The sequence below is a fragment of the Leptopilina heterotoma genome, unplaced genomic scaffold (genome assembly GCF_015476425.1).
Source record: "Leptopilina heterotoma isolate Lh14 unplaced genomic scaffold, ASM1547642v1 Lhet_51, whole genome shotgun sequence".
Lineage (NCBI taxonomy): Eukaryota > Metazoa > Arthropoda > Insecta > Hymenoptera > Figitidae > Leptopilina > Leptopilina heterotoma.
The window spans coordinates 2,873,608-2,896,600 of NW_025111110.1; the positions used below are offsets into that span (position 1 = coordinate 2,873,608).

At 22.6% G+C, this 22,993-nt stretch overlaps 2 protein-coding genes and 1 long non-coding RNA gene across 3 annotated transcripts in view; 2 read left to right on the top strand and 1 right to left on the bottom strand.

Moving 5' to 3' along the window:
* The first annotated feature begins 82 nt into the window (after positions 1-82).
* LOC122507705 (nucleolar protein 14 homolog) lies at positions 83-6,039 on the top strand. The gene is made up of 6 exons (XM_043620562.1): positions 83-291; positions 518-2,352; positions 4,324-4,453; positions 4,531-4,695; positions 4,829-5,340; positions 5,526-6,039. Exons 2-6 carry the CDS (start codon positions 533-535, stop codon positions 5,770-5,772), a joined length of 2,874 nt encoding a protein of 957 aa, XP_043476497.1. The 5' UTR covers positions 83-291; positions 518-532; the 3' UTR covers positions 5,773-6,039.
* A 3,154-nt stretch (positions 6,040-9,193) lies between these two features.
* LOC122507707 lies at positions 9,194-10,768 on the bottom strand. The gene is made up of 3 exons (XR_006302140.1): positions 10,564-10,768; positions 9,682-9,848; positions 9,194-9,598 (listed from the first exon to the last, which is right to left on the bottom strand). It is a non-coding gene; the product is annotated as an uncharacterized LOC122507707 (long non-coding RNA).
* A 787-nt stretch (positions 10,769-11,555) lies between these two features.
* LOC122507708 (5-hydroxytryptamine receptor 1-like) overlaps positions 11,556-22,993 on the top strand; it is a 310,494-nt gene continuing 299,056 nt past the window's right edge. The window contains exon 1 of the mRNA XM_043620564.1: positions 11,556-12,166. The gene's annotated coding sequence lies outside the window, so the exon portion shown is untranslated. The remainder of the gene's footprint in view (positions 12,167-22,993) is intronic.

A 22,993-nucleotide genomic window follows, 5' to 3' on the forward strand; every position in this document is an offset into this window, starting at 1 on the left:
AAGACCACGGAAACTGTAGACCAATCATATGCGTTTCTCCTAGTGAAGCATTGTAAATTTGACTTTAGCGCCTTAAGTTTTTCACGCGGTACGTTCCTAACCTTTAAACTCATGTTTGCACGTGTTTTTGTGTAAAAAACTAAAAGTTAACAAACAATTTAACAACAAAGGATTTATAGCACAGAAAGAAAGGATATTTCACTGAAGCGACAAATTTATTGGATTTATTCTGTTCCCATTGTTCACAGTTGATTCGTTATTTAAAGAAACGCAAATTCTTTTAGGAATAACGTTAGTATACGAATGTTTTTATAGAGATTATTAACTATTTTGTACTATTTACTATTTTTTTATTATCAATTACAAACTTATTTTGTTTTTTTTACAATTATACTTGAGTAATTTTACTTTAAGGATTAAACTAAAATAATCGAGGTTAAATAATTTGTATTAGAAAAATAACAAAAATGTTTTAAATATGTAACAATTAAATACCACTTTTAAATTAATTTTTCAGTTATCAATACGCACAATGGCGAAAATAAAGAACAAAAAATCGAAATTAGCCGATGTTTATGCTAAAAAACGTAAACAGCAACAGGCAAAGAAAACAATAACACCTTTTGAAATACATGTAAATAGAGACAAGAGAAAAGTTTTAGGACAAAAAAGTAAATCAGATCGTGGACTTCCAGGTATATCACGAACAAAAGCAATTGCCAAACGAAAGGGAACTTTACTTCAGGAATATAAATTCAAGGATAAGGACAATATTCTCCTTGATAAACGTTTACATCAAAAGAATCCCAATATGTCCGAGGAGGAAAAAGCATTGGCAAGATTTGCAAAAGAAAGAATGAAAGCGCAGAAGAAAAAAAATATTTTCAATTTAAATGACGATGAGATTTTAACGCATAAAGGTCAGGCGATAATGGATATTGAAAAATTCGATAATCCAAATAGCGATGACGATGAATTAAGTGATGGTGATGATGAGAATCGTGAGGGAAGATTGGGTAAAAAGTTTTTAGAAGAAGCTCATTTTGGCGGTGGTCTTTTATCAAATGCAAGTAATGAAAAATCGAGAAAAAGTGTTATTGAAGAGCTCATTGCCGAGTCAAAGAGAAAGCGCGATGAGAGAATAAAAAAACAGGAAAAAATTGAGGATTTAACGAAAAAACTTGATACCGATTGGAAGGATCTTTTGCCTATTATAACAAATACAAATAAATCATTGGATGCAGTTGAGGAAAAACCAAAAGCCGATGATTATGATATTACTATGCGACAATTAAAATTTGAAATTCGAGGTAATCCCACCGATAAATTAAAATCCGAGGAAAAAATTGCTGAGGAGGAACGAGTGAATTTAGAGAAATTGGAACAAGATAGATTGAAGAGAATGAATGGTTTCGAGAAGGACGATCTTTATAGAAAGCATAGATCTGCCGATGATTTGGATGATGGTTTTGTGGCTGAAAATATAGACGACGAGGACGATAAGCAAAATGAAGACAGTGGGTCAAAGGATTCCGATTCTGATGACGAATCCGGTGATGATGAGGAAGAAGAAGAAGAAGAAGAAAAAGGAGAAGAAGACGAAGAAGAAGAGGAGGAAGAGGAAGAAGAAGAGCAACGGAAAGGAGAAAAACCTCCAGGAAAAAAATGTACAAAAAAAGATAATGAAGTTGAAGAGAGCAGTGAACATGAGGATAACGAGGAAGAAGAAGAGCAAGGGAAAGGAGAAAAACCTTCAGGAAAAAAATGTACAAAAAAAGATAATGAAGTTGAAGAAAGCAGTGAACATGAGGATAACGAGGAAGAAGAGGAAGAAGAGGAAGAAGAGAAATTAAATAAAAGAGAACAAAGTCTGAATGATAATTCCAATGAAGAGAATGAAAATAATAGTTCAGAGTCGGAAGACGAAGACAATTTGTCAGATTTAAAAGTTTCGGAATCTTCCAGTGATGATGAGGAAGAAGAAGAACTGACCATCAAAAAAACCTCTAAATTGGAAAGTAAAAATATTTCGCAAAATTTAAAAACCTTGAGAAAAAATGAAGAGTCCTTCAATGAAAGTGAGAAAATGTTGGAGAAAGCTCGAGCGGAATTGCCACATACATACAAAGTTCCCGAAACTTATGAGGATTTAAATAAATTATTACGGGGACATAATGAACACTATCAATCGGTCATTATCGAGAGAATTATTAAGTGCAATCATTGGACTTTGGGTGCTAAAGGAAGCAGAGAAAAATTGTGCGGTCTTTTCGAACATTTATTAATGTACATTGATTGTTTCGATTTGTCGAGTGAAGAAAGTATTCTCAAGAGTTTTCAAATATTAGACAGGTAAATATTTCAAAATTTTTAACATTAATCTTGTAGCATTAGTTTATTAATATTTATATTTTTAGCGGAATTTTTTACGCTTTCCAGACCGCGAATAGTTTGACTTTTTTCCGACTATTTTCAGAAAAGACGACTTTTTTCGATTTATTTTCAAAAAAGCGAAGTTTTCGATTTTTCTTCTAAATATTACAACAAAATATCTTCAGAGAAAAAGTTTTTCTTCAAATTTTTATGTTTATTTTTCAAATTTAAATTTCTAGAATTTCAAATTTTTGAAAAAAAAAATTTTAGAAGGATTGCAATTTTGATTTTTAGAATTAATTAAGTTTTAGAATGTTTGAAATTTAAATTCTTTTTGGTACAAAATGCAAATTATTAACCGTAATTTATTTTTGATTAAATTTTCTATAAGATTATTAAATTTTTGAAATGTATAATTAAAAAGTTTATAAATAATTGAAATTTTGTAAAATTATAAAGGATTAATTAATTTCTTTTTGAAGTATTTCATTAAAATTTCTAAAAATCAAATTTTGAAAAAGTTAATTGCAAATTTTTGAATATAATTGATTTCTTAAAAATTCTAATGAATAATAAGAATGAAAATTAGTTTTTAAAAAAAGTAAATTAAGATATTATTTTTAAAAAGTAATTCTTCGAATTTGTTTTCATTTTTTTAATTGAATTGTTATTTTCAATATTTTCAATTACATATTTCCGAAAATTCAAATATTTGCAAAAATTTAATTATACATTAAAATTTGCAGATACAATTATTATAAAAAATCTAATTTTTTAGAATATTGAAATTTTCAAGATAATAATTATTTTAGAAATTTTTAATTAAAATTCTTCAAAGTAAATTGAATATTTTTTCATATTTTCCAAAACTTCTTTTTGTAAATTCAATTATTGTCAAAAAACGTTGATAAATCTTAATTATTTGTAACTTTTTTTCATTGCCCGTAAATTTGTAAAATAAATAATTAAACAATTTATTATCATTCAAAAATATAGAAATATTTTTAAAAGACTAATTTAAAAATTTTTTTTATTATAATTATTCAAAATTTGATAATTTAATAAGTTAAATTTGATGAATTTCAATAATTCAGCAAAGATAATAATTCTTTAAAGAGAAATCATGAGGCTTTTTAGTTTCAATTATTATAAAAACAATTGAACTTCTGTATTTAAATAATTGAATTCATGAAAAATTTCCTTAAAATTATTCAAAATAATTGATTTAGAGAAGTTCAATTAAATATCTTTGAAAATAACTCAATTTTGGAAGAATTGCAATTTTTGTTTTTTACAAATCATTTAATTTTGCAGATTTATTGAAATTGGAATTTTTTTAATTTAAAAATTTAAACTAATTTTAAAATTACAATTAATGTAAAAAAGTAAATAACGAGTTTAAATATTTTTATTTAACAAAACTATTTAATTATATAATAATTTTTGAATAATTGAATTTAGAAATCAGTGAAAGGTCAGGAAAATTCAAAATAAAATTTTTGTGACAATACTGAATAAAATAAATGACTTTTTCAACTTTTTTTTAATCTGTAATCGACTAAAGCGACTTTTTTATAGAGTCGATCCGAGGCTTGGCTTTCTTTAAAAATTAAAAATTACTTTTAATTTCTTTGATTTTGCCAAATTTAAAAATGACGTTCCTAAAGTTTTGAATGTTCACAAGAACGAATTTTATTTTCTATTTAAATATTTTCAAATACACTGTACAAAAATAATATAAATTAAATATTTATTTAGTTATAATAATTTTTTTAATACAGAAAATAATTTTTTTTGTATAATAAAATACAAATAAAGAAAAGTAACAAAAATATCGTCTTTCATTTGAAAGTTCGAAACTTAAGGATTATTAAAAATGTAATGAGAAAAAAAATGACGAGTTCATGTGTAAAAATTGTAAAATTTGTAAAAAATTAAATTTTGTTTCAGATTGTGTCCCCATCTTTATGACTTGGCTCATGCGAGCGCTGAAAATGCAAAGAAATGTATACAAGAAATCATTAAAACGAAGCATAATGAATTTGAAGAGAAAAAGAAGAAATATGTTGGAAGCAATTTGGTAAATATATTTTTGAAGTACAATTATTTTTTAATATATGACTTTGAAAACTGATATTTTTTTATTTACTGTTACAGTTGATGTTTTTAAAATTAGTATCTCTTATATTTCCAACATCCGACTTCAGGCATCCGGTCGTCTCTCCTTGTTTAGTATTCATGTCTCAAATACTCTTGAGATGCTCAGTTAAGAGAAAAAGTCACATTTCCAAGGGCTTATACATATGTACATTAATTCTAGAGGTTCGTTAAAAATTTATTGTTTTGATATTTATTTTTTAATACAGTTAATAATAATTATTTATTTAAAATTATTTTACTTTGAAGAAAAGGAAATTAATAATAATTTTTTGATATTCTTTATTCTGCTTTTCAGTATACGACATTGAGTAAACGATTTTCACCAGAGGCGATAAATTTCTTACGCGGTTTGATATATTTATCGATGCCAAAACCACAGGACAATAAAGCGATTAAAGTTATTCCTCCTTTCAAATCTGATGGTGATTTTAGTAAATTATTGGAAATTGATGAAAATATGAAAAATCACAAAATAGATCTCAGTAAACCACAAATGAAAACGTCTGATTTAATAGAAGATGAAATAGATTCTGATTTTAAAATTCGTGTATTTGCTACGACAATAAATTTAATTTATGAATTTAAAAAGCAATACGAGGAATTGGATGCTGTTTACTCGATTTTTGAGCCAATTTTGAAAATGTTAAAATGCGATTTCATGAAGAAATATCCAAAAAATTTGAGACAAAGGGTAAACGAATTAATTGAAGAATTGGAAGTGTTGAAAGAGAAGAAATTGGAATATTTAGTTCGTGAGAAGAAAAAGCCAAAGGCATTGAGATTATATGAACCTCGAATCGAGAGAGTGTAAGTTTAACATTTATTTAAATTTACCGAAACTTTAAAAAACAAAGACAATTTTTAATTTTGATTTAATAATATTACAAATTGTTAAAGTTGATTTTTTCGTTATAAACAATTTTTGTCGTAAATATTCAAAGTATGATTTTTCAATATTAATTTATAATTTTTAATTCCTTTAAAATTTACAGATACGAAGGTAGGAGGCATAAGAAAATGTCCCAAGAGAAGGCAGAGAGAGAAAAGATGGTTCATAAAATAAAACGCGAAATGAAAGGAGCAATAAGAGAAGTCCGAAGGGATACGTCATTCTTGGCGAATTTGAAAATTAAAGAACAGATTAAGAGTGACATGGAACGTAAGCGAAAGGTGAGAGAAATTTTCGGCGACGCTGCTGTTCAACAAAGTGAATTTAATAAAATGAAGCGACAAAAGTGAGTATTTATGAAACAAATTGAAGAATTTCGAAAAGAAAAACACTTTTTAATTTTAAAAAATAAAAAGCGAAAATATTTTCTGTCAATAAAATACTTAGTTGGAAATACAATCAATTTTTTTACTACATATGTACAAGTATTTTCTTGTAGAACTGCCAACAAAATATTTTCAATTGACAAAATATTTTCTCCCTTCTAATATATTTTGTATACAAATCATTTTTTTTTCTGCAAGTGAACTCTTTATTTTGTATTTAAACTCGAGTTCAACTTCCATTGTTTTATAAATAGATGTGATTTATAAAAAAATATTTGTATATAAAATATTTTAATAAAAACGAAATGGATAAAATCCAAGTATTTTGAATTAATTACATTTGATGAGGAATATTAATTGACAATAATATTTAAATTACAATCGAAACAAAGGAATTTTGATTACTCAATTTTAATATTTTTTATTTTTATCCATTAGTAATTTTTTTATATAAGTAAAATAACTAAATTGTTTTTATTTATAAAAAATATTCTATGTTTTAATTTTTTTTTTAGTTTTTTATTGTTAATTTAAACTTAAGAAAAATTGATACGAAATGACAGAAGGAAATACGGTAATGGTAAGTTAAAAAAGAATCACTTTCAAAAAGTCGCTATAAGAAATAAAGTGAAGGGTATAACGAATGATGTTGCGTTTCGATTATTGTCTACTGGAATGACTAAAGCACTTAACGCTTTCAGTAAATGAAATCAATCTTATTTAGTTCTATTTTAAGACTTTTGCCAGGTATTAAAAAACAACAAGTTTATACATTTTATTTTATAAATATAAATATGTGAATTCAAATTTTATTAAAATTATTAATATTGCATTATTTTTAATAATATTATAATTGATAATATTAATTATTATTTTAATTTAGAATTCAGAATATTTTTTTTTTTTTTGAGAAAAAACTGTTCTTCTAAATTAAAAGAGGCATAAAAAAAATTTACATTGGCACAAATTTACGTTATTCGTAATTTTTATTTTTTGAAAATCATTTTTTAAAAATAATATTGTTGACAATAAAATAGGGTGTTATTAAATTAAATACATTATGTGCACATTATGAAATATATTACACCTATATGTAGGATGAAAAATGGTTCACAGTGAAAATGTGGTCATTGTGAACAGACCTCTCAGCCAACCTCTCGAGTGGTTTGCGGTTTGCTATCTAAGTGGAAGTGGAGGATCTTAATGTATAGATACGCTCTTAAATGTAAAATTACCGGAAATAACACTATAATTCTATAAACTGCGCTCATATCACGTCCTGAATACATTTATTCAATCAGTACATGAAATATAATAAAGGGTCGTCTTTTTATTTAATACACATCATCATTTTTTAGTTTTCAATTTATACAAATAAAAATTTTTTACGAAATTACATTTCGTTAAATATTTAATCTAACGTTAAATAGCAAATACAACGTTGAATATTATAAGTGTTTGTTTAGAATATCAGAAATTAAAATTATTTATTAATTACAAATTAAGTAAATGCAGGGTGCCACGCAACCTGGAAAACCTGAAAATGTCAGAGAATTTTATAAATCTTGAAAAAACCTGGAAAAGTCAGGGACTTTTGATCGGAATCCTGGAAAATTGTTGTTTTCTAAAGTTATTCTGTTTATTCTTGAAATCTAATTATTTTTTAGAATTAATAAGAAAATTTTGAATTTTTGTGCAAATTTTATAAAATTTCAATTTTCAATGAATATAATAAGAAATTTTAAAGAATTTAGGTTTTTGAAAAATAAAAAAAAACTCAACGCAAAATTACAATTATTTTTAATACAATTTTAATCGAATTCAGTAAATTATTATGAATAAAAATAAATGAATAAAAAATAAATTTAAATATGAATTTTAGTTAAAATCACTCAAATAATTAAATTTTTTGAGAAAAGTTACAAAAGCAGAAATTTAATTATTTTCAAAAATAATAAAAATCTTTGCAAAAATTCAATTATATTCAAAAATTTTTAAAAATTCTCGTCAAAATTTCAATTATCTTTAAAAATAATAAAATTCTTCTCCAAAATTAAATTATTTTCAAAAATTTTCCTCAATTTAATAATATTTGCAATATCAATTAGTTTAATAAAATTTTCCAAAAGAATAATTAAATGTTTGAGTGAAACTTTATTAAAATTTTTTTGTTAATAATTGTTTTTAAAAAATTTTAACAGGATTCCAAGCAAATTATATTTAATAAATTATTTATTTTTATATTTAAATAATTGAATTCAATTTTAAGAAGCATTCAATTATTCAAAAAATTATATTTTTTTTATTGAAATAATTAATTTTTGTAGAATTTTTAAAATAAAATCTTTAAAATTTTGAATTCTTCATTAATAATTCATTAATAATAGAATTCCTTCAAAGAATTTTATAATTTAGGAAAATAACTGAATTCTCGCGAAGAATTTTATTAAAATTTTTAAAAATCCTAATTAAATTCTTTTGAAGAATTTCTTTGAATTTTTTTTAAACTAATGGAGTTTCTTTAATAATTTTAATTAAAAATTTTGAAAGCAATTGAATTTTATTAAAATTGTATTGAAATTAATTGAATTCTTGCGAAGAATTTTATTATTTATAAAAATAATTGAATTGTACCAAAGAATTTATTAAAAATTTTAGAAAATAAATTAATTTTACGTTAATATTTTAAAATTTAAATTCTTTCGAGGAATTTTATTAAAATTATTTTGAGAAGAATTGAATTTTTGCAAAGGATTTTACTATTTATAAAAATAATTAAATTATTGCGAAAAATTTTACTATTTATAAAAAAAATTGAAATGTTTTGAAGAATTTATTAAAATTTTAAGAAATAATTAAATTGTTATGAAGAATTTTATAGAAATATTTATAAAATTTTTTCGAGAAATTCAATTAAAGTTGTTTCGAAAATTATTAAATTTCTTTAAAGAATTTTATTAAAATTAAGTATATATTCAAAATAATTGAATTCATCACAAGAATTTTATTAATTTTTGAAAATAATTGAGTTCTATCAATTTTTTTGACGAATATATTTAAAAATTGCATTGAAAGTAATTTAATTTTTATATAGAATTTTTTAAAAATATTTTGAGAATAATTGAATTATTTTTAGAGAATTTTAAATTCTTGTTAAAATTGAATTTTATGGAAATTTTTAAAAATAATTAAATTCTTTCGTGTAATTTTATTTAAATTTGATTAAAAATAATTTAATTCCTGCAAAGAATTTTAGTATTTATAAAAATAGTTGAAATGTTTCGAAAAATTTATTAAAATTTTAGAAAATAATTGAAATTTATGGAAATATTTAAAAATATTTGAATTCATCCGAGGAATTCAATTAAAATTGTTTTGAAAATAATTGAATTTTTGCAAAGAATTTTACTATTTAGAAAAATAATTGAAATTACTTTTTAATTGAAACTGTAATTTTTGCAGGTACAATCGAGAAAATGTTAAATTACTGTCAATAAATTTTAATTAGAAATTAAGCAAACTGAGTAAAATTAAAAAGAGAAAATAATTTTTGTAAATAACTCTACAAGCATGTAAATTGTTCTAAATGGTAAAAATGAAGACGAGGACATTTTTATGTTGTGTTCACCATGACCACAATTTCATCAAAATGCATTTCTGTTGGTAATGTGGTTTGAGGAAGGGTAACCATAATCCATTTTCCCTTCCTGCATTTGCGTAATATGCATTTTAGAGCTCAAACTCAACGTTCCGAAAACAACATTTGATTTATAACCCGTTGCAACTAAAACTGCATAAACATACAATGCACTACACAGGATAAAGGCTAGTTCTACCATCACGATCATTTTAATAGTTTTGAAACTGATATACTTCTCTCTTTGGATAATATTACGCAAAATCGCCTGCTTTGCCTTCATTTAAAATGTAAATTCCATAGTTAACAAATTACAGCTGTTAAATAATAATTTCATTATTATCTTGTGCTATTGAAAATTCACCTCTCAAAAATTACTGCAAGTCGGATATAATTTATGTACCTGTAAGAGAATAATTTTCTTTATGATCTGTTTTTTAGATTAGAATAAGAATTTACTATTAAAAATTAAAATTAAGTAATTAATCAATAATTATTTTATAAATTTTTAATAAAATTCTTGGTAAAATTCGATTTTTTACAGGGATTGAATTATTTTCATAAATAATAAAATTCTTATTAGAAATTCAATTATTTTCATAAATGAAACTCATCGCAGAATTTCAAATTATTTTTAATACAATTTTAATTGAATTCCTCGAAAAATGTAATTATACTTAAAAATTTTATTAAAATTCGTCAAAAGAATTTAATTCTTTAAAAAATTGTTGATCAAATTCTTTATGAGAATTCAATTTTAAGAAATATTTAATTATTCAATAAATCATTTATTTTTGCATTTAAATAATTGAATTATCGTATAATTTTCTAATAAAAATTTAATTCAATTTAAAAATGAATTTTAGTTAAAATTTTAAATTTGAATATCGAAGTCGAAGTCTCCCCTTAATTATAAATCAATCAATTCAGTTTTAATAAATAAATTGGAATAGATAATCTGAAAAATATGATTAATTACTTACTTATTAATTATTTACAAATTAATATACCTAATCTAACTAATTAATATAATTTACTCATTATTATAATATAACTAATTGTTTAATAATTAATTAATTAATCCAATAATTTGTCATATAACCTAAAAGTAGACCCACCTGAAGGTAAGTTTTTAATTATTGCTTTTATATTAAACTTATATAATATTATATAATCTTTGATATAAAGTTCAATTTCGAATAAGGTAGAATATTGAAGAAATGTCAAATAATTCTTTCTTTAAAACATTTTTCAAGGAGAATTTTTAATATTATTACGTAATTACCAAAATTATATTCTGATTTGTTTTGTTTACTGTTTAAATTCCTGAAGTTGTCTACGATTGAAAATTATTGTTAAATACCAATTACCAACTTTAAAATATAAAAAATTAAACAAAAAATTGTGAGGGCACCATTATTGAATTTCTATTTGCGTGGATAAGTTCATTGCATAGTGAATTGTTTAACAGTTAAGAGTGTAACCGCCTTTTTCCGTTAGTATCGCGTCGAAAAGTTTATTTGTTAAAAATTTTAAGTATTAAAGTAATTAAAAATAGGGCTTTAACATTCGGAATGTAACATTTTTTCGATTTTGAGTTTATATACGCTGTGGTAATGTTAATAGTTCATTTGCAGTAGAATTGTTTCACGGTTTAGCCTTTTTCCGTGAGTATCGTGTCGAAAAGTTAACTTATTAAATAAATTAAAAATAAATTAATATTTAACATTTGAAATGTAAAATTCTTTTCTTTTTGAGTTTCTACACAATAAGTGATAGTTAATTTTCTCTTTTTCTCCTGTTTAGATAATAATCTAAAACGTTAAAATTTCGAAAAAGGTAGAAAGTTTAATAAACAAATAATTTTTTTGAACAAAAAAAAAAAAAGAAACTTTTTTTTTAAAAGTTATAAATCTTTGTATTTTTTCTACTAGTTTATTTTTTATTTTTATTCAATTTAGTTTATTATTTAAACAATAGTACTGCGCGAAGTTGTCTACGATTAAAAATTGTTAAATACCAACCTTGAACAAAAAATTTAACAAATTGTGAGGGCACCATTATTGCTAATTTCACTTTGTAGATAAGTTCATTGCAATTGAATTGTTTATCAATAACAGTTTGACCGCCATTTTGCCATTAGTATCGTGTCGGAGAGTTTAATTATTGTAAATTTTACACATTAAAGTAATTAAAAATACGGTTTTAACATTCTGAAGATAAAATTCTTTCTTTTTTCGAGTTCACACGTGGTGATAACAGTTAATTGCGATTAGTAGTTCATTGCAATAGTATCGTCATAGTTTAATCGTTATTTTTTTCTGAGTGTCGTGCCGGGTAGTTTTATTATTGCATTTTACATAAATAGAGTAATTTAAAACAATGTAAAATTCTTTCTTTTTCTACTTCGAGTTGATACTTTTTGTTTTTTTGTCAGGATTGGGATAATGCGCCGCGTTTATTATTGTCGCGAGCGCTGGGTCATTAAAATATGGGGATAACGTTCAGGGGTGTTGTAGATAAGAAGAAAAGAAAGGTCATTTGTACGGGGTGGAGAAAGGCTGAAAGAGATAGAAAAACTGCGAGGATGAGTAAAAGTCAACTGTCGGGCATACAATTCCGGAGTTTGCAGAAATGGAGTGTGAGTGTAATTTGTAAAGTGAATCAAAGGAAGAAAAGTGTGACTGGCGCTGCACGAAGAAAAGAAGAAAATCTGATCAGGTAATTGAAAAAAATTTTATTCTTTTCTATATGGCATAGAATTGACTAAGTGTAAGGGGGTGGAAATTGTTATTATGCATTTTAGTTTATGTGCGATTTTGTTGACAATTGATCCAATTGATAAACATTCCACGGTGTGTTTTTAGGTTAGGTTGACCATTCCTTCGGTGACAGGCGAATTTTATTTGCACCGCATACAATGTGACGGGACGAAATAAAATGGAAAAAAGTATAATATTTATCGGTATGTGAACCCATTTTTTTATTGGTTATGTTCACAATATTAGGAAATATAAAATCCACTACAGAGTAGTGGGAAAGTAGTGAAAAGTTAAGAAACGTTTCGTTTACTGAAAGGATACACAAAGTTCAGTTCTTTTTACTTATTTTCGCAGTGAAACAAATTAAATATTTATCTTTTCATGTATATTTTACTTGAAAACCGATTTTATCGATTTCTAATAGTAGTTATTCTCAAAAGTTGTAATAGTTTTTCTAAAAATAAATATACTCCATAGATAGGTTCAACACAGGAAAATCGAGAACTTAGATTAAAAAAGTGAAAGAGAAAAGTTACGGAGAATTATATAAATATAAGTAAATTTTCTCTTGTGACATAAATATAAGAAACTTGGGTCCTCTTAGTAAAGTGGTTTTGGTCGTCGATTTTCAACGTGGATTAGTTCAACTGATAGCAGTTGTGGTCTTCAAACTGTGTAAAGCTTAATCTGTGGACATTGATTGGTTTTATCCAGGCACACCGATCCAAAATTTGATTATAGATAAAACGAATTATTATCACTGGTATATACGGGCATTCAATGAGTGTCCATTAGAACTGAATATATTATCCTTAAAAAGCTACAATTCATCAATATCGCCATTAATTAGATTTGCCATTGAGACTGAAACTTCAATTATTGTTTTGAAGTAAACCATTAATTTAACTTCAACATTAACTAAAATTGTCATTAATTAAAATTTCCATTTATAATTTAAAGTTATATCAATTAAATTTTCAATTGGCTATTTATTACTATAAATTTTGAATAACTGAGAATTATTGGTTTTGGAAATAAAGAAAAATTTTATATCAAGTTTTTATTTAATATTATAATTAATTTTTTCCAAATATGGCAAAATTTCGAGATTTGATTTTTTATCAATTGCTTACTTAAGTTCTATACTTTAAATTGGTCGTAAATAATATTAGATTCATTTCTTTTGATAGAAATTACTTTTTTTGATACAAAAAGGAAATGTTTTTTCTCTCGCTTAGGGAAATATTCCTCAGAGTGTAAAAAAATTTATTTATCTTCTATTTTTCCCCTTTTTTCGGTAATTCTGTTATAGATTGTGTTAACAATTTGCTTTCTTCAGCAATCTTTTTTTTTCTGTTTTTGTCTTACTTTATACGAAAGTGTATCAGTTCGTAAATCTTTCTCAAAAATCAGTATTCTATTTCTAGGTTTATCTCGCCTTTGAGATCTAGGGAAACTTGTAGGATTATAACTTATTCGAAATACGAGGCATTGTATCAAATATTGACTTCAATATTTTGCGATGACCTACAAGATTATAATTTACTTCCTCTATTTCGTTTATAAATATTTCATATTTGCAAGAAAAAGTTTTTAAATTTACTACAATTTTATTTCATCGCGAAAATTATATATTTTTATTTGATTAATCAATAAATATTAATTAAATTAAGTAAATTATAATGCTTCAATAATTCGGAACGTTTAAATGAAGGAAATAGTTTTTTAAAATAAATAATGTTTCAAAAATTCATAAGAACCGAAATATGTTTTCAGTATAAATAATTTCAAAAATTTATAAAATAAATTTTGGTATTATAAAATAAATATGCGGTATTATAAAATATCACATTTTTGTATAAATTGCAACATATTTAGATTTTTATATAGTGAGAAAAATAACTATATTCAAATCTTACAATCATTTTTCTAAGATATAATTAAATTTTTGAAATATTTAATTAAAAATTTTTTAATTATAATTGAAATTTTGGTAAATGTTGTTTGAAATAATTGATTTTTCTTTGAGTATTTTATTAAAATATTTCAAAAATTAAATTGTGAAAAATTTGAATTGTATTAAATAGAATTTAGAAATTTTAGAAATCAATAAATTTTCAACAGTTTTAATGAAAACTCTTCAAATGAAAGTTGATGAAAATTAGCTTCAAACAATTATATTAAAATATTTTTTAACAAACAATAATTCTTAGAATTATTTCATTATAATTTTTCGAAATTCAATTATTTACAATATTTTCAATTATATATTTCCGAAAATTCAAATATTTACAAAAAATAATTTAATTAAAAACTAAAGATAATCAAAAAATTTTTTTTTTAAATTTTACGAAAGAAATTCAATTATTTTCTAAAATTTTAATAAATCCTTCTAAACAATTCAATTACTTTTTTAAATAGTAAAATCTTTACCAAAATTCAATGATTTTCAAAACAATTTTAATTGAATTCCTCGGATGAATTCAAATATTTTTAAATATTTCTCCATAAATTTCAATTACTTCCTAAAGTATTGATAAATTCTTCGAAACATTTCAACTATTTTTATAAATACAAAAATTCTTTGCAGGAATTAAATTATTTTAAATCAAATTTAAATAAAATTACATGAAAGAATTTAAATATTTTCAAAAATTTCCATAAAATTCAATTTCAACAAGAATTTGAAATTCTCTAAAAATAATTCAATTATTCTCAAAATATTTGTTTAAAATTCTATATAAAAATTAAATTACTTTCAATGCAATTTTTAAATATATTCGTCAAAAAATTGGAAGAATTCAATTATTTTCAAAAAAATAATAAAATTCTTGTGATGAATTCAATTATTTTGAATATTTTAATAAAATTCTTTAAAGAAATTCCATTATTTTCAAAACAACTTTAATTGAATTTCTCGAAAAAATTTCATTATTTTCAAATATTTCTATAAAATTCTTCATAAAGATTTAATTATTTCTTAAAATTATAATGAATTCCTTGAAACATTTTAATTATTTTTATAAATAGTAAAATTCTTCGCAAGAATTCAATTCACTTTTAATAAAATTCTTCTTCATAAAATTAATGTTAGAATTGAAAATATTTGAAAAGAAAAATTATAAAAAAGTTAAGAAACAAAAAGCAAACAACATTTAACTTCAAACTGCGAACAGATTACCTGAACATGTACTTGATTATTATTAACTAGCCAAACTATCCGCGCGGGAATGTTGTATGGGGCTGCTTATTTTAAACAATTTAAAAAATTTTAAAGAAATAATTATTATAACCTAACAAAGAGATTTAACTAACTAAAATTCAAATAATTTCACTCAATGGTCTCAATTTAAATAGAATATACATTACTAGACTTAAACTATGGCTAGAACAATTACTATTAGTATCTGGGTCATCTTTTGCATTGCTTATTTTATAAAGCCATTTTAAATTAAATAATTTATAAAGATATAATAATTATTACACACTGAATTTCTAAATTTTTTCAGTTTTCCATTTTTTCTCTTGAATAAGAATTCAAATAATAATAAAGCTAAATGGCATAAAAGAGAAGAAAAAATGTTGAATTTTAAAAAATTCGATTTTTCGGATTTTTAATAATTTTTAATAATTTTAGATTTTTTACCAAAGAGTCGAGACAATTTAATAAGTAAAGTATTTTCCAAAAGCACAAAAATAATGAAGCTAAATTCCATAAAAGAGAGGAAAAAATGTTGAATTTTAAGAAATTCGGATTTTTGAATTTTTGATAATTTTCGATAATTTTAGATTTTTTACCAAAAAGTCGAGACAATTTAATAAGTAAAGTATTTTCCAAAAGCACAAAAATAATGAAGCTAAATTCCATAAAAGAGAGGAAAAAATGTTGAATTTTAAGAAAAACGGATTTTTGAATTTTTGATAATTTTCGATAATTTTACATTTTTTACCAAAGAGTCAAGACAATTTAATAAGTAAAGTATTTTCCAAAAGCACAAAAATAATGAAGCTAAATTCCATAAAAGAGAGGAAAAAATGTTGAATTTTAAGAAAATCGGATTTTTGAATTTTTGATAATTTTCGATAATTTTAGATTTTTTACCAAAGAGTCGAGACAATTTAATAAGTAAAGTATTTTCTAAAAGCACAAAAATAATGAAGCTAAATCCCATAAAAGAGAGGAAAAAATGTTGAATTTTAAGAAAAACGGATTTTTGAGTTTTTTCGAATTTTTGATAATTTTAGATTTTTTACCAAAGAGTTAAGACAATTTAATAAGTAAAGTATTTTCCAAAAGCACAAAAATAATGAAGCTAAATTCCATAAAAGAGAGGAAAAAATGTTGAATTTTAAGAAAATCGGATTTTTGAATTTTTGATAATTTTCGATAATTTTAGATTTTTTACCAAAGAGTCGAGACAATTTAATAAGTAAAGTATTTTCCAAAAGCACAAAAATAATGAAGCTAAATCCCATAAAAGAGAGAAAAAAATGTTGAATTTTAAGAAAAACGGATTTTTGAATTTTTGATAATTTTTGATATTTTTAGTTTTTTACCAAAGAGTCGAGACAATTTAATAAGTAAAGTATTTTCCACATGAAAAAGTTTAACATTAAAAAATATATAAAAAATGCCAATACTTAACCCACAAAATTTAATTTTCAAAACAAACAAATGAATGCAGATTATTTGCTAACGGAAAGGAAACTTACGATTATTATAATGTATTAATTAATTAATTAATGTTATAATTATTTTTATTTTATAATTAATTCAAAATTTTAATGACAAATAGAAATCATCATAATTTTTTTCTCTTCTTTTCATTAAAAGACTAAAATTTTGTTAAATATTTTGTTTTGTCAAATTGAAATTATGCAGATTTTTGTTCTTTACTTTTAAACAAAATTAGAAAATTGTTAAACAACTGAGATTAAGAAATAGAAAATTTATTTATTTTGCATTATTTTTCTTTATGAATCACAATTTTTTTAACATAATTATTATTTTGTTTTAGAAGAAGAAGAAAAATATTTGCACAATTCCTATTTTTAATCTTATTTTTGGAACAGGATTTTCCATAGGAATTAAGACATTCAAAAATTTCAAATTTAAATCTTTTTTAAATTAAACAACTTATAAAAGCATCTTTGTAAAATATGAAGATATCGATTGCTCCGAGTCGAAGACTCGGAGTGATCGATTTCTTCATGTTTTCTAATAATTAAAGATGACCGAGAGATAAAATCATTATTTTTATATTATATATAAGAAATTAAGAATACTGTTACTGTAACTTCATCAAAATTATTTTCATCATTTTAATTCAATTATTATTTTCTAGAATTTTAAATTATTTTGAATTAAAATAATAATTGAATTCCTTAAAAAAAATTTATTATTTATGAAAATAATTAAATGTTTCCGTACAATTTTATTAAAATTTTTTTTAAATTATTGAATTCTTTTTGGGAAAATTTATTAAAATACTAGATATTGAAAATCATTGAAATTAGAAAATTTTTTGAAAATAATTGAAATTAGGATAACAACTTTTTTGATCTTTATGGAAATAATTGAACTTTGGAGAAGAATTTTGTTATTTATAAAGATAATTGTGATTTTTACGAAATTTTTTTCCTCATTTTGTACATAGTTGAATTTTATAAGAAGAATTTTACTTTTTTTTTTAAATAATTGAATTTCTGCAATTATATTTGTAATTTCTTCAAAATTAAATTTTTTTTAGTGTTTTCAACAAAAATTGAAATTAGAAAATTTTCAAATTCTATTATTTTTAAAATTGCTAATAATAGGTTTGAATTTGAATTTTTGTAAAATTTTAATTCCTGTGGAAATAGAAATGACAAGTATTTAAATATTTAAGAAAATTATTGAACTTTTGAATAATTAAATTTAGAAATCAGTGTGAAAGGCTCTGAAAGGTCAGGGGAATACAAAATCAAATTTTGTTCTATAAAAAATGACTTTTTTTCGCCAAGGACTTAATTTATAATTTTCTATTTAGTTAATTGTCTTTTTTTTAAATATCACCTCTCTTTATTTGTTTTATCATTATACTTTAAAATTATCTTCTTTTCTCGATAAATTTTTTTTCTTTTCTGTTTTAATAAAAGGGTTATTTATAAATTTAAAATTCGATACATGTGTACATGGTGTAATTTAATTTAAAAAAGTGAATGCACCTTTATAAAAAAGTTGGTAAAAAGGAGAAGTAGAGTAGAATGTTGAACACGACTAATACAATTTTTTATTAACAAAAATTACTTTCTTTTTATTGTTATGTTAGAGTTCACTCTTGATAATTTTTCATGCAAGCACTACTCTTTCCTGAGTGAGTGCATGCAGAAAAAGGAAAATGGAAGGAACATTACTGAAGTAGAAAATGATACTCATATATGTACTATGTAAATATATATAGGATATATACATATATATATATATATATATATATATATATATATATATATATATATATATATATTGAGGGAAAATAGGGATATCAGTGGAAAAAAAGAAAGGGATGAGGGAACGTTGAAGTTACAAAGAAACGCAGAGGAGAAAGTAAATAGAGAAAAGAAGATAACAAAGTAAATTGTTGAGACTCGGTGAAAATTAGAAGTTGCACACAATGAACAAAATTTTTTTTTTCTTTACCGCACGAAAATTTAAAGAAAAATATATATCTTTAAATATACTGCTAGTTTTATATTTTTTTTCAAGTAGGTCGAGAAGGATAAACTGGTAGGAAATAAAGTTATTTCTAATAATAAAAGTTACAGAATGTTTTTTTTTATTATTATTATAAAGAAAAATAGAATTGCATTCACAAAAAATGCTTTCAGAGAAAGTTTAATTCAAAGAAAATTAATTATTATATCAAATGGGAAATTGTCGCTTTTTATTTAAAAATAAAGAAAACTATAAAATTTAATACTTTTCTTTTATAAAGAACTAATTTGTTGTTTTTTAATAATTACTAAAACAAAAAGGCAGTCATCATTTTACTAACAATCGGGTTTTTTTTTAACTAATTTAGATTATTAAACAGTGAAAATTGAATTAAATATTCAGTGTTTATTTCATTATTCAGGTTTTTTCGATAATATTTTTATTTTTTTGTTGAATTTTGTTTTAATTTTATTTCAATTAAGCAATGCGCATTAAAGTAAGTATTCAAACAGTAATGCCAAAGTGATCTAACAATTAGTGATAATTATATGGTTTGATAATAATAGATTGATATTCAAGGATCCAATTCCCATCGAAATGATTTATTTGAATGATAATTATATGGTGTTAATATAATTTGTTGTTACTAAATTATTATGTAAATTACTATTATTTACACTGTTATATGAATTCGTTATTCTCTAAATTTAAACTAACAATTCTCACTGATTTATAAAAATTTTTTAAAAATATTTTGTTTTCTAAATCGTTGATTATAAAAGTTGTAAACTTCACAAAAGTAGAATGGAGACAATAGTGTTTTTTTCGAAAATTCTGTTTCTTTTTGTTTTTGTAAATTTTAATTGAAAATAGAAGAGATCGATTCGTTTTAGATTCACGGAAAAGGGACAAGTAGTTTAATTTGAAATCAGTTTGGACGGTTCTGGAATTCGTACGAGCAAAATTGACTTTTGTTACAATTTAGAAAATGAAGAAAAAATTTTGTTTCATCAAATACTGATTGTCAATTCGAATGGTAAATAATGATTAAATAAAAATAGGATTGACAGTAACGAACTAGTGATAAATGAGTATATAGAGAAAAAAAAAGTAAATAAAATTACCTTTGATTTATTATAGAAATTCTTTTTTTACGAAATTAAATAATTTAAATTACACGGTATTGATTTTATAAGTCAAGTAATTGAAAAAGGAATATTTATAAATTGAATTTTTAGTTTATAGCTGTAAATTAATTTTTCTATTTTCTTTTTAGTCTATTTTTATTGCTTTAAAAGTTTTGAAAAAAAAACCTTTGACTCCTCTTGATGAAATTAAAAATACATTCAATTTGTCGTCATAACTCGTGAAAAGTGTCTTTGGAGTTCTTGAAATAATTAGGAATCTACTTTCATGTCACTCGTCTCTCATCTGTCGTTAAAGTTTCATCTTCTCATGGTCCAACCACACGTATGTGAGTGTATATACTTAAATTTTGTATATATTCACGCTCCATAGTTATAGGAGATTCGAAATTTCATTTTTAAAACACTCATTCACTTTATGAATTCGTCTTCTCAAAAAGTGACAAATTATTCATCATTTTTTGTGTTTTTATATCTCGTATCATTGTAGTTTTATTAGACCACTATAGAGTATGAAGAAAAAATTATATTTTCTCTTGCGATGAGATGGTATAATAATAAAATAGTTTATTTGTCCCACTTTTTATTAGAATTAATAGAGTAGAAAAATTCTTCATTTTATTCTCAAAAACTTTTTTTCTTATTTCATTCGATTTGAATTTTGCGCCAATATTAATCTGTAATTATCCAATAGAGAGCAACAAAACTCGCTCATAAACGAAATGATTCAGGTGATTACCAACTCAAAAAAATTATTAGAATTAGAAAAAATAAATTCAAAAGTCTTTCCTCCCAAATTTTTGATTGTTTGATAGCGTACGGGTTGCCACAGATCAGGGAAATCAGGAATAAGTTAGAAAAAGAAAAATCAGTCAGGGAAATCAGGGAAAAGTCAGGGATTTTTTATTAAAGTACTGGAAAAAATTGAATTTTGGAGAGGTTACAAATAATTGCAGAAATTCAATTATTTTCAAAAATTTAAAAAAATTCTTGTCAAAATTATAATTATCTTTAAAAATAGGTAATAAAATTCTTCTCCAAAATTCAATTATTTTCAAAAATTTTAATAAAATTTTTGGCAAAACTTCAATTATTTTCAAAAATTTTCCTTAATTCAATGATTTTTAATATCTACTATTTTAATAATTTTTTTCAAAAGAATTCAATTATTTAAAAAAAATGTTGAGAACCTGGAAAAGTCAGGGAATTTTGATCGAAATCCTGGAAAATTGTTGTTTTCTAAAGTTATTGTGGATGTTCTTGAAATCTAATTTCACTTAATTATTTCAAAATTAATTCAATTTTAAAAGAATTGCGTTTACAATTTTCATAAGTATAGATGAACTTCAAAAGATTTTGATTTAAAATTATGTAAATATACTAATGATTAACTTTGCTACAATTTATTTATTAGAATTTAAGTATTATTTTCAATACATTTTTAATTAAATGTCTTTAAAGAATAAAATTATTTTCAAAAATTTTTATGAAATTCTTTGCGTAACAATTCAATTTTTTCAAAATAATTTAAATAAAATTCTTCGCAAAAATCTAATTATATGTTTAAAAGTTTACAAAAATTTTCGTCAAAATTTCAATTATATCTTTATAAATAATAACATTTTTCTCTGAAATTCAATTATTTTCAAAACTTTTAACAAAATTCTTGGCAGAATTTCAATTATTTTTAATACAATTTATTTTTATCAAATTTCTCGAGAAGTGCAATTATTCTTAAAAATTTTATTAAAATTTGTTGATAACATTCTTTATGAAAATTCAATTTTAAGAAACATTTAATTGTTTAATAAAATATTTATATTTTTGTAGTTAAATGATGGAATTCTTGTAGAATTTTCTAATAGAAATTGATTCAAAAATGTATTTTTCAGTTTTAGATAATAATTGAATATTAATAGTATTATAGCATGAATTTTTACAAATAATTGAATTTGGAAAAGATTTCAATTTTCAAATCAAAATATTTGAAAATTAGAATTTTTTATACTTTTAATTTTAACTGACAATTATATAGAATTAATTTTTTTTTAAAAAGTTTAATTAAATTTTCTTTTGAAATTATTTCAAGTTTTTATTTTCTAAAAAACATTTAATTGAAGAATTTCCGAATAATTGAAATTTCGTAAAATTGAATTGCAAAACAAATAGATTTGAAAATTCTCAAGGAACTTTTGCAAAAATTATTCAAAATACCTAATTGATAATTGAATTCTTTCGAGGAATTTTAATAAAATTTTTGTAAATAATTATATATTTCGAAGAATTTTATTATTTTAGGAAAATAATTGAATCTTGCAACAAATTTTTATTTTTTTTTAAATAATTGAAATTTGGTGAAGAGTTTTTTGTTATTTATGAAAATAATTGAAGTCTTGCAACAAATTTTATTAAATTTTTTTAAATAATTGAAATCCTGTAAAGAATTTTATTGTTTATGAAAATAATTGAATTCTTCCAAAGAATTTTATCAATAATTTTTTTAAATAATTGAATTTTTTTGAGAAATTTTATTATAAAATAGTAGATTTTGAAAATATTTGAATTTCAGCAAAGAATTTCATTATTTGTGCAATGCAATTGAATTACGAAATTTCGTAAAATTAAATTGTAATCAAAAGAATTTGAAAACTCACAAAGAACTTTTTCAAAAATTATAAAAAAAATTGAAGAATTTTAGTTGAAAATTCTAGAAATAAATAATCGTAATAATGAAAATAATTTTTGAAGAAGTTACAGTAACAAAGTAGTAAGTTTTATGATCCCCAGGTTTTGAACGTTCAAATGAACGAAATATTTTTTATTGAAGATATTTTAATAAATTACTAGTCACAAACAAATTTAAAAACTGAAATTTTACGTTTAGAAACTCAGTAATTAATTTTTTGGTTAGAGACGCAAAATAATTGCAATAAAAATTTAATTTGGA